Source organism: Eupeodes corollae, chromosome 3 (genome assembly GCF_945859685.1).
Source record: "Eupeodes corollae chromosome 3, idEupCoro1.1, whole genome shotgun sequence".
Taxonomy (NCBI): domain Eukaryota; kingdom Metazoa; phylum Arthropoda; class Insecta; order Diptera; family Syrphidae; genus Eupeodes; species Eupeodes corollae.
In genome coordinates this window covers 95,412,142-95,437,207 of record NC_079149.1, presented here as the reverse complement: position 1 = coordinate 95,437,207, position 25,066 = coordinate 95,412,142, and the positions used below count along the sequence as shown (strand labels likewise).

The 25,066-nt window shown below is 34.8% G+C and overlaps 1 protein-coding gene across 1 annotated transcript in view; it reads right to left on the bottom strand.

Annotated features, from left to right (window-relative positions):
- Positions 1 to 2,806: 2,806 nt before the first annotated feature.
- Positions 2,807 to 25,066, bottom strand: part of LOC129950687 (piggyBac transposable element-derived protein 4-like) — a 76,593-nt gene continuing 54,333 nt past the window's right edge. The window contains exon 2 of the mRNA XM_056062610.1: positions 2,807 to 2,908. Within this exon, the coding sequence (XP_055918585.1) occupies positions 2,807 to 2,908 (102 nt within the window). The remainder of the gene's footprint in view (positions 2,909 to 25,066) is intronic.

Genomic DNA, 25,066 nt, shown 5'->3' with positions numbered 1-25,066 from the left:
GTGAGTTTTTATTACCAATATAGCTGGATCACGCGGCGGAAGAAGCGTCAGCGTCAGAGTCAGAGGCTGTATACAGAGGCAGCGGCTCATCTCCCTTCTCACTCGCAATTGACTCACAGATCGTTTGTTTATTTTATTCCATCATCCGATGATGAGCAATTGGATTAGCGCTTAGAGATCGCCGGAGTTTATAATTTATAGCCGGGGAATTAAGGTCTTCATCTGGCCTGGCATCGTGTATTGTTCAATACTCGAAATGAGACATTATTCGGCGGTGCTTAATGTGCTTAGTGCAGTGCAATGTCCATATCGCCACTGCGCCATCTGATTATGATGGATTTGGCGTTTGTTTTTATTTTCCTTACCTTGATGGCTTCATACTCAAGATGGGAATTATTTCGTGAAGCTCTAATGAAGATCTATCTCCCAGACTTAGAATGGTCCACGATCTAACCAAAAGTCAAGAGAGAGATGATGGTGGCGGTAGAAGTGGAGGTGGGTGACCAAATGCGGCTGGAAATATTTTTTGGAGGCAACTACTTGTGCAATGGATAATTATATAGAGATGAGGAAGCCTGATGCACAAGTGGATGGGAAGTTGGTTCCTAAGTTTATTTGTTGGGGGTTATGATAAAAAAAAAAAATAAGAAGACTTTGGGTCAGAATTGTGGAATATTGTTGTGGTTGTGGTCTTTTTTATGATGTTTACGAAATGTTGGAACATTTATCTCTTCAGATCGTTTCTTAATGTTTTGTTCTTCTTCTTTAATAATTCTTCAACTCGTTGTCGATTGTTTCGTAGGATTGAGAGGAATTTTATTGATGGGAACTAGGTTAAGAAAGAAACGGTTTATTGATCTTATAATGAAAGACAAAATATTTACTGAAGGTATCTACTTGTGAGCATTTATTAAACTTAACTTAGGCTTTATCGCTTTTATGCTGTTGTCAAATATCAGTTGATAGTTGAAATTCGTCATTTTAAAACTTAACCATAGTACGGAAATATTTGGAAACAAAACTCTCAATAATTGATTTTTATACTTCCAATATGGGTGTAGACTGTAGAACTTTTATTAGTAGTTATTAACTTTTCATTGCAAGTTATTGTAATCGGTCTGACGTGCGGAACTGAAAATTTCTTGATGTTTCACAGAAAATATCATCAAAAGAGGCAAAAAGGACTTTCAAAGAAAGTAAGTGAGTGTTTATCACTTGCAACTTATAAGAACTAGATGACACGACAGATTGAAGATTTGAATATTTTTTTACAAAAAATTAAAACCTAACAAATATTTACCGAAATTGGTAAAAACTGATTTTCGACTCGAATGTCTCGAGAATGAAGGTTCTGACTTCAAAATAATTTTATTTGATACAAAATACTGTGTTATTAAAAGTATTTCTTATTTTTTGATAACTTGTTCATGATATTAATAATCCAAGTTTCCAATTTCGAGCGCCGAACGTATCATGTCCAAAAATCCGAGAATCCTCAAAAATGTTCGCTTAGTGGTAGTTTTTACCCTAAAGGAGATTTGTTTAAATAAAATCAGTCTCTACGATTTAAAGTCAAATCAATTGACTACAATTTGAGGCTTAAATTGTTAATATAGATGTAATAGTTTTGAGAGTAAAGCAAAAAATCGAAGAATTAGAACAAAAGTTTTGAAACTACACAATTTGCCATGAAGGTAACCATAACTCTGGAGTTAGAAGATTGGTCCAGAAGAAGACAAAATTGTAAACTATGGCTGGTCAATATCTTCGCTGTAAGGTGAGGAAGACATTTTCAGAAAAGCAATTTGACTTACAAAATCCAAGTTTTTAAATGAATAGCAACACCTTCATTGCTGTGATATAATTTTTCTTAAAGCTAGAAATCTATTCTTCCAGTAACTTTTTAAAAAATGTATTATTCGAAAAAAAAATTGTAAATCAAAATTTGAATTTGTCAAACAAAACAATAATCCATGGTTTTCTTCGGTTTGAGACTTGATGCAACAGCGAGATGACGCCTATACGAATTGTAAAAGATATCGACTAACTGAACTGCGTCGTATGCTTCACTCACTCCGTAACAGAGTAGTAGCTATGATACTCGAGGCTAAATACCAACTTTTTTCTCAACAGCTTAGTAAAAGTTCAAATGGTCGCCAGCTCTTTAAAAATCTACACAAAATCGGAATCGGAAGGACAAAATTTTGTGCTGTTAAGGACATTATTGGCAATGAATTTAATACTCAATTCTTATCTTCTCCACCGCCACAGGTCCCACAAATTTGGCCTTCAATTTCTTCAATTTTACAGACCAATGCGATAGTAATGAGCCTGGTTTTAAATTTTCTGCATTAGATAGTGCTGATGTAGTCGAAAGTGTTCCTTTTATTAAGTCAAAAGCTGTTGGGATCGATGATATGCAACCTACCTTTTTGTGTATGATATTGCCAGTTGTATTGTCAGATATCACTTTTGCTTTCAAAACTATTTTGACGTCCTCGATATACACCCTGAGTCATGGAAAGTTTGTAAAATCATTCCATTTCCCAAAACGCTAAAATAGGTGAATTTAGACGAAGGCTTTCAATTCCGTCAATCATGCCAATCTATGTAGAATGGTCATGCAAATTTTAATTTTTCATCTAGTGCAACTAAATTAAGTTTTTCTTATCTAAATGATTGGAAGCAAGCAGTGTAAGCTGGTGACACTCCGTCAAATTTGTTTCCGAATGCCACTGGTGTACCACAAGGTTCCATACTGGGTCCTCTCTTGTTTTTTGAATACGTTAATGAACTTTCATTTTCATTAGTTAATTGGAGCTATCGCTTGTATACTGATGACGTTCAGCTTTACTTCCGCTGTGCACTTGACCTTATCGAACATGGAGCTTTCTGCGTCAATCAAGACCTGAAAAGAGTGGCAAATTTGTCTTTGTCAAACGGTCTTATGTTAAGCCCAAAAAAATCCAAATGCCTTATTATGAATTTCTATTCGCTTAACCTTTCTTATTTTCCACCAATTTTTCTGAGCAATGCTCCAATCGAATATGTGCTTAAAGCAAAGAATCTTGCTGTGACTTTTAATCGTCTGCGATATTTACTATGAAGACTGCTACCACGAAAACCAACAGCGCTTTTTTGGATGCAGCTTCGTCATTGGAGCCAGACTTAGGCAAGAAGTCTTGAGCTATAGGTGCATCAATGAGCGCCTCATGACCATACGCATGAAGGCTAAATTCGGCAACATTAGCCTGATATGCACGCACGCCCCCACAAAAGAAAGACAACAACACCAAAGATATGTTCTTCGAGCTCCTAGACAAAACATATAAGCAGTGCCCTAGCTATGATATTGAAATAGTCCTGGGTGATTTTAATGCCAAGCTAGGAAGGGAAGACATCTTTGGTAGAATAATCGGGAAGAACAGCCTGCACGACAACACTTCTGACAACGGATTCAGGCTCAGAGATTTTGCTGTGGGGCGAAACATCATGGTAGCCAGTAAGCGTTTTAAACACTTCAACATCCACAAAGGAACTTGGACTTCTCCAGATCAATCTACCGTCAACCCGATTGACCATATTGCTATCCACGCCAGACACGCTTTTAGCATCTTGAAAGTACGAATTTTCCGAGGAGCTAACATCGACTGGGACCACTACCTCCTTATAGCCAAGGCAGCTCTTCGGATTTCCAGACCCAAGGCAAAAGAGGGAGATGCTTGGAGAAGGTACAACGTCGAAAGGGTACCCCTAGTTTGATGAGGAATGTCAGCTGGTAAATGCAGCCAAACAACAGGCACGCAAAGCGGCGCTGCATAAAAGGACGAGAGCTGCTCATTAGCTCTATGAGCAGAAGAGGCGAGAGGAACACCGACTTCGCAGAAGGAAAAAGAGAGGGCATAAGAAGCGTGCGGTCAAAGATGCTGATAGGTTTAAAAGCAGGAATAAAGTTCGAAAGTTTTGTGAACAGGTGAAACGAAATTCACAGGTACATAAACGTAGAACTGAAGGCTGCAAAGACGAAAGTGGAAACATCATAGCGGAACCGCAGTCAATGCTGAGGATATGAATGGACCACTTCTGCAGACTGCATAACGGCGACGACGATCTGAATTCCGCTGTCAGGCAGGATGATCCATTCAATATAGTCGACGAAAGCCAACAATCCCGTCCTCCCGACTTAGACGAAGTAAAGATTGCCATATCTAAGTTGAAGTCTAAAGCGGGATGGCTTGAATGCCGAGCTCTTTAAAGCAGCTGGTGATAAATTGGTTAGGAGCATGCACCAACTTATCTGTAAGATATGGTCGGAAGAAAGCATGCCCGATGAATGGAACCTCAGTATTGTTTGGCCGATCCTGAAAAAAGGAGACCCTCTAAACTGCACCAACTATAGAGGAATAAGTTTACTAAACATCGCCTATAAAATCTTCTCTGCCGTAATATGTGAACGTCTAAAGCCCATCGTCCACGACCTTAAACGTCGAATACTCAATCTGTGAGTTCATTAATCTAATGCTAAAAAGCAGGATCATCAACTCCAGTTTGGGAGATTTTTGCACAAAAAGGTCTGTCAGTAGAGGCACTCCGCAAGGTGGTGTTCTGTCCCCTCTCCTGTGGAACATAGGGGTTAACGAACTACTAATATCCCTTGAGAGGGAAGGCTACAGAGTGGTTGTTTATGCCGATGATGTTGCTATCGCCGTCACAGGGGAACATCCTAATACACTGAGAGACCTCCTCCAAAATGCACTCAATATGTTCACTAGAAAGGCTGGTCACTGCGGGCTTAGTATTAATCTTCAAAAAACAGACCTCGTTCTTTTCACACGGAAATACAAGATCCCAGTAATTGTACCTCCTTCGATAAAAGGTATACCACTAATTTTTACCAATGAAGCCAAATACCTTGGTCTGATATTGGACAAAAAATTAAGTTGGAAATCCAATATACAGGAAAGAGTTAAAAAAGCTACAGTAGCTCTTTTCCGTTGCAAGAAAGCTATAGGAAGCAAATGGGGTTTTCAACCTCGCATAACCTACTGGCTATACACATCGGTCATCCGACCAATACTTATGTACGGGGTTGCAGTATGGTGGACTGCACTGGAGAAAGTCACATACTGCGACATACTCAGCAGAGTTCAGCGCACTGCATGTCTCTGCATAAGCGGGGCATTGAGAACCACACCCTCAGCAGAGTTAGACACTCTCCTCAGTCTGACACCCCTCGACATCTTCAGTAAACAAGTGGCAGCGAGTACAGCGATAAGACTCGACGCCTCATCTCAATGGACCAACAACAATGTGGGGCACTCCATCATTTTGAACCTCTTTGGTTCTATACCAAAGTACATAGACTACACTATTCCTAAACCCCTATTTGGAAAAAACTTCCAGGTATCCATTCCATCCAGAGATGAATGGGAGGACAAAAAACTCCTGGATAACAAAAGTATTCATTTTTATACAGATGGATCTAAGACAAATGAGGGAGTTGGTGGTGGTGTGTACTCAGAAAAGCTTAATCTAAGCATCTCATTCCGCCTCCCTAATCATTGTAGCGTTTTTCAAGCGGAAATTTTGGCGATCAAAGAGGTTCTCTCCTGGCTAAGAGAAAACGTGATATCAACTTCTGATATCCGCATCTTCTCTGACAGTCAAGCTGCTATCAAATCCCTTGACGGTGTCTCGACCAAATCTTTGACGGCCCTCGATTGTCGATCGTCTCTTATGGAGATGGCGCAGCAATTTAACATTCACCTCTGTTGAGTGCCGGGCCACAGAGACATCACAGGTAATTGTAGAGCCGATGAACTCGCTAAAAATGGAACCTTCAAACCTATTTCACCTGAAAGGGAGAAGATAGGTATACCGATAGCTGCATGTAAACTTATGCTAAAAGAAACAGCTTTTGCGATAGCAAATTCTAGGTGGCACAGCTTACCAACATGCGCAGCCACAAAACTCATATGGCCTTCGCTGGACCTTAAGCGCTCTAAAGACTTGTTATCTCAAAGCAGACTTCATATTAGCTCCCTAATAGGTGTCCTTACAGGACACTGTCTTATAGGCAGACACGCAATACGACTTGGCGTAGCCTCAAATGACTTCTGTAGGAGCTGCATGGACGAAGAAGAAGAGGAAACAATCTCTCATCTCTTATGCACCTGCCCTGCTCTTTCACTCAAACGCAAACTTCATCTGGGGGACTACTCTTTTGATAATCCCAGCGAACTACCTAAAAAGGATATTAAATATCTTCTTCGCTTTATAAAAAGCTCAAAATGGTTCTACTAGTTAGAAGTAATTCTCTAGATTCATGTGGTATCACAATGGGCCTTTCTCTTGGCCTAAGTGTGTGGATTCTAAATCCGCAGCCACGTTAACCTAACCTAACCTAAAGCCCATCGTCAACAACCTGATAGGTCCTTATCAGTGTGGTTTTAGACCAGGAAAGTCCACAGTTGATCAAATATTCACATTACGTCCGATCGTGGAGAAAACAATTACTTCTAATGTTTCTGCACTCATGTAGTCCTTTCATTGGGCAGAACGAGACGTTTCCGCAAATCCGGTACATTCAATTTTACTCGTATATCTAGGTCCTTATGACGTTGATCTTATAAATAAAAAAGAGGCTGGGATGCGACCCACACTGATAACTTCCCATCCCGTCTGTCAATTTGTCTTGCTTAAAAGTTTGTGTATATGTACTCGTATCAATTTTTACCAAATTTGCGTACTATTTGTTGTAGATGTAATTTTTTTATGAAAACACGGACTGTTGGATTTTTATATAAAAATTACTGAATATCGAAACTAATATTTTCTGTGAAATATAATAAGATTGAAGCCAATATTTTTAATTTTTGAAAAGCTATTTGAGTTGAAAGTAAATAATTACCAACTTTTAGTAATGTTTTTTTTAGAGTTTTATTTTTTGTAAAAAAACTGTCAATTCGATTTTTTTCAAAATTTTATCGAATGTTGAAAACAATATTTTTTATAAGATAAATTTATTTTGAACCCAATATTTCAAAGTTTTGAAAAGATATTTGAGTCAAAAATCAATTTTTAAAAACTTTTGTTAATTTTTTTGTCGGTTTTTAATTTTTTGTAAAAAAAACTGTCGATTCAATTTTTGCCAGCATTTTACTGAATGTTGACAAAAACATTTTTTGAAAGATAAAAGTAAATTAAAGCCAATATCCCAAAGTTTTGAAAAGATATTTAATCGAAAATCAATTTTTACCAACTTTTATTAATTGTTTTTTTAGGTTTTTATTTTTTTGTAAAAAAACTGTCAATTCGGTTATTCTCAACATTTTTCAAAATGTCAAAAACAATATTTCTTATAAGATAAAATAAGTTTGAAAAGATATTTGAATCGATATTCAATTTTTAACAACTTTGGGTAATGTTTTTTTAGATTTTTATTATTTATAAAGAAAAACTGTCTCTTCGATCTTTCTCAAAATTTTATCACATGTCAAAAACATTATTCTTCGGTGCTCAAAATTGTTTTGGAGATAAAATCATATTTTAGTCGTAAAATTTTGGAGGTGATACATTTTTTTTTTTCAGTTTTTTTTGATTTATAAAAAAAAACGAGGAATGGATTTTTTTTCAAAAAATATACTTCTTTGATATCACGTTACAATATATTATATAAAATTTAATTCAAGTCTTAAGCGTTTTTTGTTCGTAAGAAATTAACGGTTAACCAAAATTTTCACCTTTTTTCAAACTGCTATGGTAAAAAAACTACCCACGCAATTTTCTTGAGAGCCCTTTCTGAATCTTTCTGCCTTATTATCTTTATAACAACATTTTTTTGAGCTATGGACGACGAAAAAACGTTGCGAACGTACGGACGGACGTACACACGCTCGCACAGACATCTTTCTAAAAATGTTTTATTTCGAGTCTGATTTTTGATGAATTTTTTCCACAAAGTGACATTTTATTTAAAATTCTTCAATCCAAGTCCAGTGATGTTCAATATTGTCTCAATCAAGTAAATATTTTCAAAAACAGTATTTCTAATTTAATTAAATCAAGAAGTTTCGATTCATTTTGGAAAAAATTGTTGAAACCGAAAATTTTTCAAATTTTAACAACAGCAGGCGTTCTGAAGTCAACCTTTCCACAAAAGAACAATATAAAGCTCTTTTAACCACAATTGTTCACCAAGTCATTACTGAAATCGATAATCGATTTAGTTCGCTGCCATACTTTGAATTTTTAAGGCTTTCGGATGCAACATTGTATGACTATTTTAAAACCCATTTTCCTGATAACTTGCTGAATAATTTACAAAGTTCATACCCAGGGTATTTTGAAATTCCAGTTTTAAAAACTGAACTAAGGGTAATTTTCAATGACGAGAATTTTAGGTCAAAAAGTCTTCAAGAAACATTAAGGTTTTTAATAAATACTGATTTGAATGAAAGTTTCACTGAGTACTTTAAGCTTTGTAAGTTAATGTTGACTTTTCCCGTGACAACCGCATCTGTAGAGAGATCATTTTCGTGTCTTAAAAGAATAAAACATTTTTTAAGAAATAAATGTGGCCAAGAAAGGTTATCAAATTTAGCTCTCATTTCGATTGAAAAAGGATTGTTAAAAGAAATTCAAGCCAAAGGAACATTTTATGACCAAGTCATAGATCATTTTGCTTTAAAAGAAAGAAGGATTAATTTAATATACAAGACTTAATAACCCTTTAAATTATTTTTATTATTATATTATACATTACATTAATTTTATTTTTTATTTTTATTTATGTAATTGAATTCAATTAAATTTTCCTTTATTATACGTGCACTTGAAGTGAAATAATCTCGAGTCCAAGAAATATTTAGTGATCAATGATAATTTGCTTATAAAATGAAATTAACATTTATTTTTTTTTAATAAAACTTTAATTATTTATCTTATTCTATTTTACATTATTTTATATTAACTATTTAATTTTATTTATATTTATGAATTCTGTTCCTTTTTTATGTGCAATTCAAGTCAAAGAAATATTTTGTGATCAATTATAATTTTATTTAAAAAAGAAATTAGCATTTAATTTTACATTATTAATATATTACTAAATTTTATATTTTATTTTATTTAAATAAATTAATTTAATACAATTTTCTTTTACATTTCTGTAATAAAAAAAATATGATCTTGATTAAATGACTTTTAATTTTAAGTTCAACGTTAAGTGCTTCCGCTTCCAAAAAAGTCACGCTTCGTGCCTGATAACTTCCTATGGGAAGTTAAAATTAACATTTTTGACCTCTACTTAAATTTCTGGGAAAATTGAAGTAAATATATCGACTTTAACATAATTTCATTCTATATATGAAACATAGTTATTGAAAAAACGTAATTTTCTTATAAAAATCCAATGTTCCCAATTTATAAAGGGATTTAAAAATTGGTTAAAATTGATCTTAGACTAAAATATTTCGAAAACAAAATCAAATATTACCCGTGTATCTATTCATTATATAGTAGGATCTTACTAGGGATGGGTTTATGACATTTATTCGAGTCTTGAATGGATCTTATGTGATTTCCTTATCAAATGTTGGTACGATTGATATTGCATCTCGATGGCTGTGTTAATTGAGTAGTTTTGCATTTGGAATCATGTGTTTTCTATTGGGAAAAAAATCAATGTGTTACTGCTGATATTATTTGATAATGAAATCGAGTCGAATCAAGCTCATTTCAACTCGATTTAGGTATATAAGAATTGAGGCGAGCTTCAAGTACGCTTTAACACCGCATATTAATGTAGTAGTCTATGAACAAACCCCCTTTTTGAAGTTTTTATTCTATGTCAAATTGTTTGGTTAATCTCAATTTCCAGACGTTTTCTTACCATTTCTTCGTGAAAATTGTCCATTTTATTAGTTTTAGTTAGTTTTTTTTTGATTTTCACAAAACTTTCTTCTAATTTTGTTTTTTTTTATTAATATTCTGACAAGTCTTTTTTTAGTTGTACCAATTTTTAAATACAAAAATCTGGCAACTGCCCATGGGTTTTCTTGGGAATTTTCTAGTATACTACATATAGAATGCCAAAAAACATTTTTTTAGAAAAATCAGATTAACTAAATTTTGCACAAAACTCTACAAAAATATATTAAAACCGATAAAAAATGATTTTCGACTCAAATATCTTGAGAAAAAATAAAAATATTAAAATCAAACATCTTTTTCTAACTCACGAATTTTTAGGATCTGCTTTAGTTAAATCTGCGATAAGTTTTATCTACAGACCATTTTTTTAAATCCTTGTCCACCCATATTTCCTCCCATCATCTTCTTTTTCTGTAAATGAACGAATACAATGTTGCGAAAATCCATCCAACTTCCATTTGCCTTGCAAAATTCAAATAAGTAAATTATACACCATGTTAGCCGCATTTAATTTGTCTTCTTAACTTTCAAAAGATCTAACTAATGAATTCAAACCGTTTGACACCAAATGTCTCCGCATTCAGGTCCATTGCTATCTTTTTTTGAATGTCCAAAGCAATGTGCTACATATATGTAATGTAAGTACAAATGCAAACATAATTTTATTTCCCGTTCTATGACCATTCTAAATCGTTCCCTACATCACCCCCACAAAACATTCACCTCTTTTAAGTACCTAGGTATCGGTATGTTAAAGGTATACAACAGGTCTCTCTGGCAATAAATAAATTCTCATGGACCATACCGGCCACAACCACCATAAACCATAAATTTATTTCGCTTACACAACAAACGGTATAACAAGATTTTCCACAAAAAACAAATTAAAATCCAAAAAATCTAAAAAAAAAAATGGTTAAAACCTCTCAAGGAACTTTAGATGGCTTTAGGTCTGAGTACACCAACCGTAAAACACCCAATCCTAACCAAATCAACCAAAATACTACTCGTACTCGAGTCAGGGACAGAGACTGGGAGAGAACTAGGAAACAAGATCCAATCGTTAAGTGGAACGCGAAACGATAAGACCTCAGGTGAAACGAAATTAAATATTCGTGATTGGATGATCATCGGTTGATAACAGCAGTGGCTGGCTATGCGCCTATGACTGCCACACACATTTTCACTGAGATAGAACGAGAGCCTAAGCGTCTTCACATCTTTCATCATCACCCAGCATCAGATGCAAAATGGATGATGATGAACGAAGATGATGATGGTCAAGTTCATGAGATCTGATCCAAATCAGGTGTAATAATTCTTTTGAATCACCACACATCGCCATCGCCATCGTCATCCATCGCCTCTAATCCCATATCCTGGTGCATCATCATCAGTGCATCAAATCCACTTTAAGCACATGTTAGGTGATTCTACTATAAGTGACCTGAGCGTTGCGGGTCGAGCGTCGACGAATCAATGAACCAAACTGTATTTGAGGTATTTTTGTTTTGTAAGCCTTTCAATTTGAATTTGAAGCCTCCAAATTGAGATCCAACTGTGGGTACGAGTAGGACCATAGAACACACCATACAGCCACATATTCACGATTTTTGATTGATCGTGCATTGTAAACTATAAATCCATCGTGATACATTGGGGCGATCAGGAGAACTCTAGAGTCTAGAGAGTTTGGAATCTTAGGTATATTGGACCTCGAAGATGATGATGAGGGGCAAATTAGAAGTGCATGGGAGAATGTCTGCAAAGAGATGGATTTTTGTTTATAACCTGCAGTAGACTATGTTTTGGTTGCAGATTGTAGACCAAGAGGGCACTCGATCAGATCACCCAATAAGCCAGGGAAGCCGTAATGATTTTTTGAATTTTTTGATTAAAAAAGATGTCAAAAAAAAGGTGAAAGATGACAATACTAAAATTAAAAAGTGAGATTTTAAGCAAAATAAAAGTTTTAGAACTTATGATGGAGAGTGCATCATTCAATTTCTCTTGTAAAGGGTGATTTGTTTGCGATTTATTTTTATTTATTATTATTTATATAAACTTAATATTGTTCTAAGTAGTCTTTAAGAGCTGTGTCTCTGCCTGATGAATAAATAAATAAATAAATTTTCTTTTTATAGCAAAACTGTTTTTGACAGCTCTCGCACTATTCGTGTTTTATGTCACTGTCAAACATCTTCAGTCATATTCTTTAACTAAACCATTAACCGATTAACTGTCTTACAAACGAACAAAGCTCGACAATGATTGAATTTTGTTGTCAAAACGTGAGCTCTTTTATTTATTTATTTATTTATTTATTTATTTATTTATTTAAGTAACCAATCTACGAATTTACATTCAACAGATTTCAATTTAAGTACATGTATAATACAATTCAGTTTATAAATACATAATATTACATATTATATATAAAATTAAAAATTGGAAAAAAAAAATTTAATTAATTAAAGTGAACAATCGACTTTTAAATAAGTTTCTGGACATTGATATATCCAAACTAGAATAAAACATATTAAATAAATTACAACATGCGGAAATCGGTTCACGTTGTCCATACAGCGTATGATGGGAATCAATTGACAAAAGCGGTCTGGCTCTTAAGGAAATTGAAGGAGCATACAGATGCAAGCAGTTAAGCAAACTCTCACAATCAATGGTTGAAGTCAAAATATCACGAATAAACATGACACTATACATTTTTCTTCTCGACTCAAGAGTTTGTATTCCAAGTAATAAACATTTCGAATTATAAGAATGATGGAAACCTTCTATATTGTTTTCAAAAATATTTCGAAGAGCAAATCTGAGAAATTTTTTTTGAACATTTTCAATTCTCTTTTTATTAAAATCAGTTGTAGAGCTCCAAACAACACAATTATATTCAAGAACAGGACGCACAATACTGCAGTATAAAGATTTAATGGTGTAAGGGTCCTTAAATTCCAATGAGTTTCTTTTGATGAATCCAAGTAAAGAATTTGCTTTGGATACAATATAATTAATATGTAAGTTAAATTTCAATTTAAAATCAAATACAACGCCCAAGTCTTTGAACTTTTCAACAACTTGTAACGGAAAATTATTTAATGAATAGTTTGGAATAATATTTAACAAAGTTCTATTGTAGGCCATACAAGCACACTTGTCAACATTTAACAACAGATCATTTGACTTGCACCAATCAACAAATGAATTTAGATCATTTTGAAGAAGAAAACAATCATTTAAATTAGAAATTCGAGAAAAGAACTTTATGTCATCCGCATACATAAGGCAATGAGAATTTTTAAGAACATCTGGAAGATCATTAATAAAAAGTAAGAATAATAAAGGACCCATATGACTACCTTCTGGAACACCAGAAGTTACTTTAATCTCTTTTGAGAAAAAGTCCCCGATCTTTACATATTGTTTTCGATCAAGTAAATATGAAGAAAGCCATTGAAGTAGCGGTCCATGGAAGCCATATGCTTGCAGTTTTTTTAAGAGTATGTTTAAATTAACCCTACTAAATGCTTTTACAAAGTCTGTATAAATCACATGAACTTGTTCTCGACTGTCTAGAGTATTAATGACAAAATTTGTGAATTCTACTAGATTAGAATTAGTAGACCTACCTTTCCAAAAACCATGTTGATATTTGCTTACATTTTGCTTTATGATAGATTTAAATTTACCTTGAACAAGGCTATCTAAAAGCTTTGGAACAACAGGTAGCTTAGTTATTGGTCTATAATTCGTTATTAAGTTTTTTGATCCAGATTTAAAAATCGGATCAATGATAGAGACTTTCCACTCATTCAGGAAAATACCATTGGAAATAGATTCATTGAATAGATGTAAGAGCGGAACAGAAAGAGAACTTGCACAATGACGAAAAACAATAGGGAAAAATCCTAATATATCTGCAGTTTTTTTAGGTTTAAGTTTATGCAAAGCATCTTCAATCTCGGTTAAGTCAAATGATATGCTAGAACAATCAAAAATAGATGGCAAGGCATTAATATATTGATAATTTATTGTTGATGATGTAGAAGAGTTATAAATACTTTCAAAAAACTGTCCAAAAAAATATACAATCATTTTCGGATCACTAGTTTTATTATTACCCAAAAACATAGTTGTTGGAAATCCAGTAGTACTTCGTTTAGTATTTATAAATTTCCAAAAAGATGTTGGAGATTGCTTAAGATTACTTTCAACAGAATGAATATAATTACAATAAAGAAATTTTGAAAGAAAAACAAACTCTTTCCTGAGACGAGAAAAAACTGCATAAGAATCATCGGAAGGTTTTTCTTTATATTTTTTAAACGCTGCGTTTTTAGCATTTTTCAAATTTAATATTCGTTTATTATACCAAACCGGATGAGAGCTAACTTTTCTGCTATACATAGGTATACAATCGTTTAAAACATTGTTAAAAAAGAATTTAAAACATTGGAACTTTTCATGTATATTTTTATCCAGAAACTCATTTAACCAATTAATATTACTAAAACAATTATTCATCAAAGATAAATTATGAAAATTAAATTTATAAACCATTTTAGAACTATTAAATTTGCTAAAATTATCATAATTGTAGTTTTTAAGACAAATATCAATAGATTTATGGTGAACAGAATTCGAAAGCAAAGGGCAATTCTCCATGACAGAAGATTGTAAATCTTCAGAAATAAATACTAAATCTAAAAATCTTCCAAGCGAATTAGTAACATTATTTATTTGCATAAGATTATTCGAAAACAATGAATCAATTAATAAAACATCAATATCCGATGGAAGAGAAAATGGAACAAGGCAATTGTTATTTTGTAATGACCAAATTATATCACCGCAATTAAAATCACCAATTACACAAAATTTATAATTCATATATTCTGGCATGGAGGTAACCATATCAATATTTGACAAATGTTTTTCGTATATAAATAAAGAGCTTTTAGGTGGAACATAACTCAAGAATATCAGGAAACCACAGCCAACAGCATCCACACGAACACAAAGTTGATCAATATGTAAATTATCAGCAACAACAACATCAATGTCAACAGCAATAGCTCCAAGAATGCGCTTCGCAGCAATCAAAACACCCCCTCCTCTTGATTTGTTAACATCAATGCGATCATGACGAAAAACGGAGAACAAAGATGTATCAAAAAACTCTTCATCATATATGCCTTTATATAGCCAAGTTTCAGTAAATAGAAAAATATCATACTGACACCAGCAGGCATCAATAGCAAAAAAAAAGTTCTCTCAGCTTAGAAGAAAAACCGTTCATATTTTGATAGTACATACAGATCTCTGAGTTTTTGTTATTATTTTGCGAGTGGAGAGCATTGATAGTTTGAGCATGAGTAATTGATGGTAATGTAGATGTTAAATTGTTGTTGGAGAGTTTTTGTTTTTTGGAAAAAATTTAAAGTTTTTTACATACACATTAACAGGCCAATTGTTTACATTGGTTGCATCAGTTAGTTTGGCCGAAGGAATACCGACTTTAAAATTTATAAATTTTAGTTTGGTTATATCATCATCTTTTTTTATGAGTTTATAGCACTGAACCTCATCAAAAGGAATTTTCAGTTTATTAGACACATATTTTTTAATTGTTATTTCAGAAGTTGATATTGAGAATTTGGATACATGTAACCATTTTATTGGGGATACAACGTTCATATCATCGGGCAAGTTGTCAACACCGACGATCACTGCACGACGACTTCGAGTGTTAGGCAAATTCAAATTTTCATTTTCAACTAAATCATTGTTAGTATTGTTGTTTATATCAGTTGAAAATTGAGTTGTCACCAAACTGGCATTGTTTCTTAAAATAGGCATAGCACAAGGTACGGGTAAAGAGGATTCATGGTTTTGATTAAAAGTGTTTAGACACGATTCGCTTGCATTAGAAACAAAGTTATTGTTGTTTTTTGCCGGCTTGCTGTTTAAAAGTTCACTCAATTTCACTTGAAGAGAGTCAAATTCGCACATTTTTTTCGTGAGAACATCTACCACAGAGACTAAGTCATTTACTCTAGTAAATAATTCTTTGACTGGGAATTTAGCGCACTCAGTACAATGGAATGAAATATTAGAATTAATTTTGCTAATTTCTTTAAACAAATCATCAGAAATTCCGGTACAGATTCTATGAAAAGATTTTCCACAAAATAAACCGCACTTGATACCCTCGTCAAGCAAGGAATTTAGGCATTTAGCGCACTTTAGGGTTACTTTATTAGACATTATAAAAGATAAAGAAAGCACAACCGAACAGGTTCAAGCACATCGAGAGAGTGAAGAAAGTTCATCGCTTTCTTCTTCCATTTTATAATCAGTTTAATCAACCTACTGCATCGTATATTCGGGCACTGTCAGACCCAACTACACTTACGTAGAGTACAAAGAGGATTCAGATTGCAGCTCCAGCTGTTTTTTAACTGGTGCAAGGATTAGAGCCAAGGAACCTGTCAGAATTTTAGGTAAAAGGGATTTTGAAAAGAAACATCATAGAACCGCTGTGAATGCTGAGGATATGGAAGGACCACTTTTGCAGACTGCATAACGGCGACGTTGAGCCGAATATCGCTGTCAGGCAGGATAATCCATTCAACATGTACGACGAAAGCCAACAATCCCGTTCTCCCGACTTAGACGAAGTTAAGATTGCCATAGCTAAGCTGAAGTCTAATAAAGCCGCTATAGAAGATGGCTTGAATGCCGAGCACTAACTTATCTTAGGGTATGTCCGATGATTGGACTTTCATGCTAGTGGTCTTGGGATTAAACTGTTTGTGCCACCTAAAGTTTTTTTTTTTCACGGGTTCTACATCTTGCGAGGACTTGAATTGACAAATAGTCTGATAGTAGTTCTTTGCATGAAAAGTGCTTCCTCAAATAAGCCGTTTGGATTCGGCTTTAAACTGTAGTTCTCCTCCATACCTCACAATTTTATAAAATAACTTAAGGGGACATTACTATAATTGTTATGTAAAAAAAAAGGGTTAGCACTAGGAAAGGAAGAGACGGGTTGATAGAAAGTGTCGGTGCACATTGGTTTTAAATTCCTGAATATTGCAATTGCTGGGTAAGACAGAGTGCGGTAAGGAATTCCACATTCGCATAGTACGGCTAAAGAACGAATCTCTGTACTTGACAGTACGACCGAAGTTAGGCTCGAAGTTTATACTGAGAAGCATTCCTAGAAGCGCGAGTATTACGGTTGAACAGTTTAAGGGCAGGAATACAGCTAGCTATTTCTCTAGAGCATAAACCGTTAAAATAACGGTAAAAATGAGTGAGACATTAAAATTTACAACGATGTACGAGCGACGTAAATGAACCTATGATGGTATTATCACCAATCAATCTAAATGCTCTACGTTTAGCACTGTCCAAAAGGCTTGTAAGTTGTAGAAGCACCAGCCCAGCTATGGAAGTTATACTCAAGCTTTGGACGTATATAAGTCTTGTAAATAACAGCCAGATCAGAGGAGAGAAAAACTTCTTGCATCTCCTTAGGAAACCCAAACATCTTGCGGCATTTTTGACAACATCGCGTATGTGACAATTGAATATCGAGATATTCAGTATCCTTGATGCAAGTGCACTCCAGGGATAAAGGCCACGCCGTTTTTTATTCCCCATTGTACAATGCTGTGTAGGTCGGAATTTAATGAGCTTATCATATTTTGTCGTTGCAGTTCCACATCCGAAGAAGAGGGATGTGAGTCTGAAAACGAATATGAAAAGCTAAGAGTACTATCGTCAGCGAAACAATGTATTGGATTAGAATTTGCAGACAGGAGATCATTAATAAAAATGAGAAAGAGTGTTGGAGATAGAATAGAGCCCTGGGGCACACCATCATTTATTTTATGGGTTTTAAACTTGAATCCATCCAATACAACTTGTATTAAACGATTCGAAAGCTAATTAGTAATCCAATGAAGGAGGGATTCATGAAAACCGAAAGCACGCATTTTCGATAAGAGAGCCTGATGCCAAGCCCTATCAAAGCTTTTGTTATATCAAGTGCAATAATCTTACTTTCTCCAAAACGATGTAAAGATTTCATCCACTGTTAGGTGAGATGGACTATGAAATCACCAGTGGACGTATTGTTACGCTTGTCGGTCATTTAAAAGCTTTCAATCTTCGAGATATTTTTTGAGTTGATAATTAATCAGCGTTTCCATGACCTTAAATAGAAGGGAAGTAAGTGCAATTCGTCGGTTATTAGACGGTGAGGAAGATTCGCCTTTCTTGGGAATAGGCTGGACAAATGCAGTTTTACATCCGCTCGGGCCGAGACCTGAGAAGTAGGACAGATGAAAAAGCTTATGCAGTGGTTTTGCCAGCGAAGAAGAACACACCTTTAAAACAATAGCGGGGATACCATCTGGGCCAGAGTACGAGTGGGAAAAAAGATTGGTCCCATAGAATCACTAACTCGCTCAAGTACAGGCGGAGTCATAGCCTAGCAAAGAAATTTGCTTGCTCTAAAGAGCTAAGAAAAGGAGTGTCATTCACAACGTGCGTAGGAACCGAGGAAGAGGAAGAATTCCTCATATTTTTCACAAATGACGAAAATTTTTTACTGCCTTCGGGACATTGCAATATTTTTTGCAGTAATTTAGTAAGTCGAATAAAGGCGTTTCAGGCCTTCCTGGCTTGCTTGAACTTACTCCGGTTTTCCTTAGTTGGATTGGCTTTAAAACAACGGAAACTTACCTTCTTGACCCTAATAACCTCTTTACAGCTCTCATCGAACCATGCGTTTTCCTTAGGTCCGATACTTCTAACCCTATTCGGGATAAAAGTTCTCATTCCCAGGAGAATCAAACTTGTGATCATATAAGTCAAGAGTGTTTTTTGCTCGACCTACCACGTCCGATATGTGAGCGTCTATAGCCTAGTGGTCCTTACAAGTGTGGCTTTAGACCTGGAAAGTCTGCAGTCGATTAAATATCCACATAACGACAGTCCCTCGAAATAAACCCAAGACCATTAAATCAACGCTCACCATCTTTTAATTGGTTTCAAGACCCCATAAGGCAGAATCTACATGGACGAGCTGTATATGTATAGTCATGTCTAGTTGTGTTATCAAGATCTTCAGTTTGTGCGAGATGACTATCAAGAACTCATACTGCTCTATAAAGGTTGGAAACAACTTACCCGATCCTTTCGATGTCAAAAAAGCCTTCTTTAACATCATTTATGAAATAATAATGCAGAGCCCCACGTCAAAACTAGAGGCTATATCTTTCAAAAGTCTGTCCAATTACTCGATGATGTGTGGGGTCGATGGGGCTTTTGTGAGTATTGAGGCAGAGGCGGCAAAAATGGATTATTAAGCTTTTAAGTCCGGAAAACGAAGTACATGCTTTCATCAAGAAAATAACTAACAACACCGACAGGCGTGAAGTTTCAATCAAAACGTCAACACCGACAGACGAAACTTTAATGACTTTGCCCACCTAGGTTCCGTTCTGAGTGCAGAAATTTACACCAACGCTTAGATCAAACGAAGAATTACTCTTGTTTACAGCTGTTTCTTTGGGCTAAGAAAATAATTGAGTAGTAAAACCCTCTTTAGAGCAGGGGCCCTGAATTGTACGTGTTTTTATTATCATTCACCAGTTAGCGGAAGTCACACTTTTTGTTGTTCGCTATTTTAAATATCCATAGCACAGATAACTTTAATGTATTTTTACTTTTGAAACCCCCTAAAATCCGTAAAAACAACATGAGATGGTAACCCAGGCAATAATCTAATTTGGCTTAAGAAAAATCTATATATTGGTCAGACCAAAGAAGGGTTCAACATGACCACGAGAGTCTCTGACCAAAAGTCATTTCTGCAACTTCATTCCAACCATCATATCATAAGAGACAACCATCACCACCAAGAAAATAAGTTCAAGCTTTGCGGTATATGAAGTAATTGAATTTGGAACGGCTATATGACGACAAAGATACGACCGACCGTAATATTGATCATGATGATGATGATGATCACACTTCTGGCGGATTTCATTGGCCATAAATCTATAACGCTGCAGTGGAGGACAAACATTAGATACAGCTTCTCTTGATGATCTTCCATAGACAATCATATAGCATCACTCCACAGCTATAGTGTGTCTTGTCTATATAAAGTGAACCGATCTGACCCACGACCTGACGTCGAGCTTTGCCAAATCAATAAGTTTACAGCCGGTGGGTGTCTGTGGTTTTTTTTTTGTTTGCTCTCTGTTTACTTCTATCATCTATATTGCCAATGTACCGTTTTTATTTTTGTTGTTGTTTTTTTTTTACAGAAGAGAATGTCGGTCTTTCTGGTATCGTAATTGTTTTGATTGGAAGGTTTTGTGTTGTCGCGACCAGAAGTCGCCAGAGTTCAGAAGATTTATGCGGAATGTTTGAATTGCATGGGAAAATTGCAAAAGGTAGGTATGTAGTATGAACAAATTGGGGCTTGCAGGTACCTAAAAATAAATTGGTATAATCGCTATAAGAATTCAATTTGTAATCAGAGACAAATTCTGTTTTGGGGGTGAAACAGGCCATAATAATGGGTCAATATTGTATTAGTTTCACAAACTTTGCTTCTGTCACTAACAATTTAATTTCAAGAAATTGCTGAGCACTGGGCACTTTCTGCCCTCTTTCTGTGAAACGGTTAAGCGTGTGACAAAATAATCCACAAGTGGGTATTAAGATCTCTACTTAAGATCACAAGAGTTTTTAATGATTAGAAAGCAGTTATAAAGTAGTTCCTAGCTTGCCCAATTGCCAATTTGAGAAATTAAAAATGTTGACATTTCTCAAGACGTTTCAAAGTCCCAGGAATGTAAATACAAATTTTGTTTAAAGAGGATGCATGTGTGTGCTTTGTGTACGTATGTTCGGGATAACTTTTTTCGTGTGGCCGTGTAATAGCTGAGATATTGACTTCTAATCAATCTTGATTTATTGATAATAACTTAAAAAAATGGAAGGATTTTCAAAAATATTAAATGGGTGTTTTGTCTTACTGTATAACAAATAAGTATTAATTCAAATTCAAAAAAAGGGCGGGGTGCCACCCACACTTATAACTTCCCTTCTTGTCTGTCAAATTCGAAATCTATTTTTGTTGACGAGATTTTTTGTTAAAAAACTATTTTAGTAGCATTTCTAAAAAGTTTTTGTTTCTGGCAAATCGGATGAATTAGAAATTGTTTGGCCAATATCTTCTATTATTCACGAGATATCGAGAACCGAACATCAATTTTTACTATTTTTGTCAGATTTTATTTTAATGAAAAAGCAGATTGTTGGATTTTTATAAAAAAAAATTGCTGAATGTCAAAAACAATATTTTCTGTGAGAAAAAAAAATTTGAAGAAAATATTTTTTTAATTTTTGAAAAGATATTTGAGTTGAAAGTAAACTTTTTCAAAAATAAGAACTGTCAATTCGTTTTTTCTCAAAAAAAATTAATGTTGAAAACAATACGCATATATATTTAAAATTGTTAAAAAGATATTTAAGTCCAAAATCAATTCTGACGAACTTTTCTAAATTTTATTTAGGTTTTTAATTTTTTGTAAGAAAACTGTCAATTCGATTTCTTCCAAAATTTTACTGAATGTTGACATAAATATTTTTGAAAGATAAAAGTAGTTTAAAGCCAATATTTCAAAGTTTTGAAAACATATTTGAGTCGTAAATCAATTTCTACAAACTTTTATTATTTTTTTAAGGTTTTTATTTTGTATAAAAAAAAACTGTCAATTGGATTTTTCAAAAACTTTTTCCGAATGTGAACAACAATATTTCTTATAAGATAAAATCATTAAAAGACCAGAATCTAAAATTTTTGAAAAGTTATTTGAGTAAAAATTAAATTTTTACCAACTTTGAGTATAGTTTTTTTTAGGTTTTTATTTTTTATAAAAAGGCTGTCAATTCGATTTTTCTAAAAAATGTAGTTTGAAGCCAATTTTTTAAATTTTTAAAAAGATTTTTGAGTTGAAATCAATTTTTTACCAACTTTAATTTTTTTTTTGTATAAGTTTTTAGGCATTCTAAGTGAGAGTACCATCCTTCACTTTCCCCTCTTCTCGTACAGTCCCATGTATATCAAATTGTATAACTTGGTGCCATTATTCTTTTCCGACCATGGTCTCACCATATACTTTAGGATTGATGTTGCTTATCAGTTTTTGCCACAATATGGTCTCTGCACCAATTCTTTTTTCAATTTTATGTGGTTTAAATTTTCCGTGAATAAGCAAATCATTCACTGTTGCTTCCTTTATCAAAGCCCAAATCTAGACAGAGTATCAACTTCTCGTGAATTTGATGCTTTGTCTGATTCCATCCAAAGAATTGTTTCGTCCTATCCACGCACTGAAATCGTTGTTACGGGCAATTTAAATTTACACAATTCTTCATGGCTTCAACATTCGGGCCAGTCAACACCAGAAGGTGTGTTCTGAGATGTTGACTGAATTAAACCACCTAACTCAGCTGGTCAACGAGCCCACTCGATTATCGGAAGTGGTATGTCGAGCAGAAAACACTCTTGACTTGATTCTTACCTCTTACCCTGATAAGTACACTATTAGTGTTCTATCTCCTCTAGGCAAATCTGACCATTGCGTCTTATCAGCAAATTTCTCGTGTCAAAACTCTCCAGATAAAGAAAAAGCTCCTAAGACAACCGTTTGGCAATACGAGAAAGCCAACTGGGACGGTTTCAATAATTATTTTAGGATCTTTAACTGGTCACTATAATCCTTCCTCGATAGTAACGTTGACGCCAGCGCTGATATTATCACAAGTTTGATTCTCCTGGGAATGAGAACTTTTATCCCGAATAGGGTCAAAAGTATCAGACTCAAGGAAAACCCATGGTTTGATGCGAGCTGTAAAGATATTATTAGGGTCAAGAAGGTAAGTTTCGGTTGTTTTAAAGCCAATCCAACTGAGAAAAACCGGCCTGCAATGCCCATATTCGAAGGACCAAACTTTTACATGACCAAAAATTACGGCAAAAAATATCCCAAAGGCAGTAAAAAAATGTTCGTCATTTCTAAAAAATATATGGAATTTTCCCTCTTTCTCGGTTCCTACGCTCGTTATCAATAACAATCCTTTTGTTAGCTCTTAAGAGAAATCTTATCTCTTTTCTAGGAAGTTCGACGCCAACTCAACGCTGCCAGTGAGTGTTATGACTCCGCCTGTACTTGAGCGAGTTAGTGATTCTATGGGTCCAATCTTTTTTCGCACTCGTACTGTAGCGAGAGTCCTAAAAGATTTCAACATACATAAATCTGCTGGTCCGGATGGTATCCCCGCTATTGTTCTGAAGAGGTGTTCTTAATCGCTGGCAAAACCACTGCGTAAGCTTTTTCATCTGTCCTATTCTACACGTCTCGTTCCGAGCGGATGGAAAACCGCATTTATCCAGCCTATTCACAAAAAAGACGAATCTTACTTACCGTCTAGTTACCGACCGATTGCACCTATGTCCCTTCTTTCCAAGGTCATGGAAACGCTGATTAATTATCAGCTCAAGAAGTATCTCGAAGATCGAAAGCTTCTTTATGACCAACAATACGGCTTTCGTAACAATACGTTCACTGGTGATCTCATGGTCCATCTCACCGAAGAGGAACAAATCTTTACATAGTTTTGGAGAAAGTAAGATTAGTGCACTTAATATTTCAAAAGCATTTGAAAGGGTTTGGTATCAGGCTCTCTTATCGAAAATGCGTGCTTTTTGTTTTGATAAATCCCTCCTTCATTGGATTAGTAATTACCTTTCGGGTCGTTTAATACAAGTAGTATTAGATGGATTCAAGTCTGAAAACCACAAAACAAATTCTGGTGTGCCCCAGGGCTCTGTTTTATCTCCAACACTCTTTCTCATTTTTATTAATGATCTCCTGTCGGCAACTTCTAATCCAATACATTGTTTCGCTGACGATAGTAATAGCACTCTTAGCTTTTCATATACGTTTTCAGATTCACACCCCTCTTCTTCGGATGTGGAACTGCAACGACAAAATATGATAAGCTCATTAAATTCCGACCTACACAGCATTGTACAATGGGGAATAAAAAACGGCGTGGAATTTAATGCTTCGAAAACGCAATGATGTCTTGTATCGTTAAAGCGAGATATAACACCTTTGCCATTATCCACGGATGGCACTTGCATCGAGGAGACTCGATATTCTTTGTATATGTGTCACCAACCACCTTTTGTGGAACGATCACATAGGCGATGTCGCCAAAAATGCAGCATTAAGATTGGGTTTTCCAAGGTGATGCAAGAAGTTTTTGTCCCCCTCTGATCTGAATCTTGCATTAACAACACTTGTATACGTCCAAAGCTTGAATATAACTCCCATATCTGATCTAGTGCTCCTTCAACTTACTTAAGCCTCTGGATAGTGTTGAACGTAGAGCATTTAGATTGATTGCTGATATTGCCATCAAAAGATCATTTACGTCACTTGAACATCGTCGAAATGGTTCTTGTCTCGCCCTCTTTTACCGTTATTTTAATGGTTTATGCTCTAGAGAAATAGCCAGCTGCATTCTTCCCCTTAGACAGTTCAACCGTAATACTCGCGCTTCTAGGAATGCTCATCAGTATAACCTCGAGCCCAATTTCGGTCATACTGTCAAGTACAGCGATTCGTTCTTTAGCCGTACTATACGAATGTGGAATTTCTTACCAAACTATGTCTTTCCTAGTCATTGCAATATTCAGAAATTCAAAACCCATGTGCACCAACATCTCCTTTTAAACCCTCTCTCCTTTTTCTAGTGCTCACAATGTGTCTACATAATAAGGGTAGTATTTCCCTTTGTGTGTTCGCTTATTATAAAAAAACAAGAGCCTGGTATGCGACCCACACTGATATCTTCCCATCCCGTCTGTCGATTTGTCTTGCTTAAAAGTTTGTCTATTGGAACTCGTATCAATTTTTACCAAATTTGCGTACTATTTTTTGTAGATTTTATTTTTTATGAAAAAACGGACTTTTGGATTTTTATATAAAAATTACTGAATATTGAAAACAATATTTTT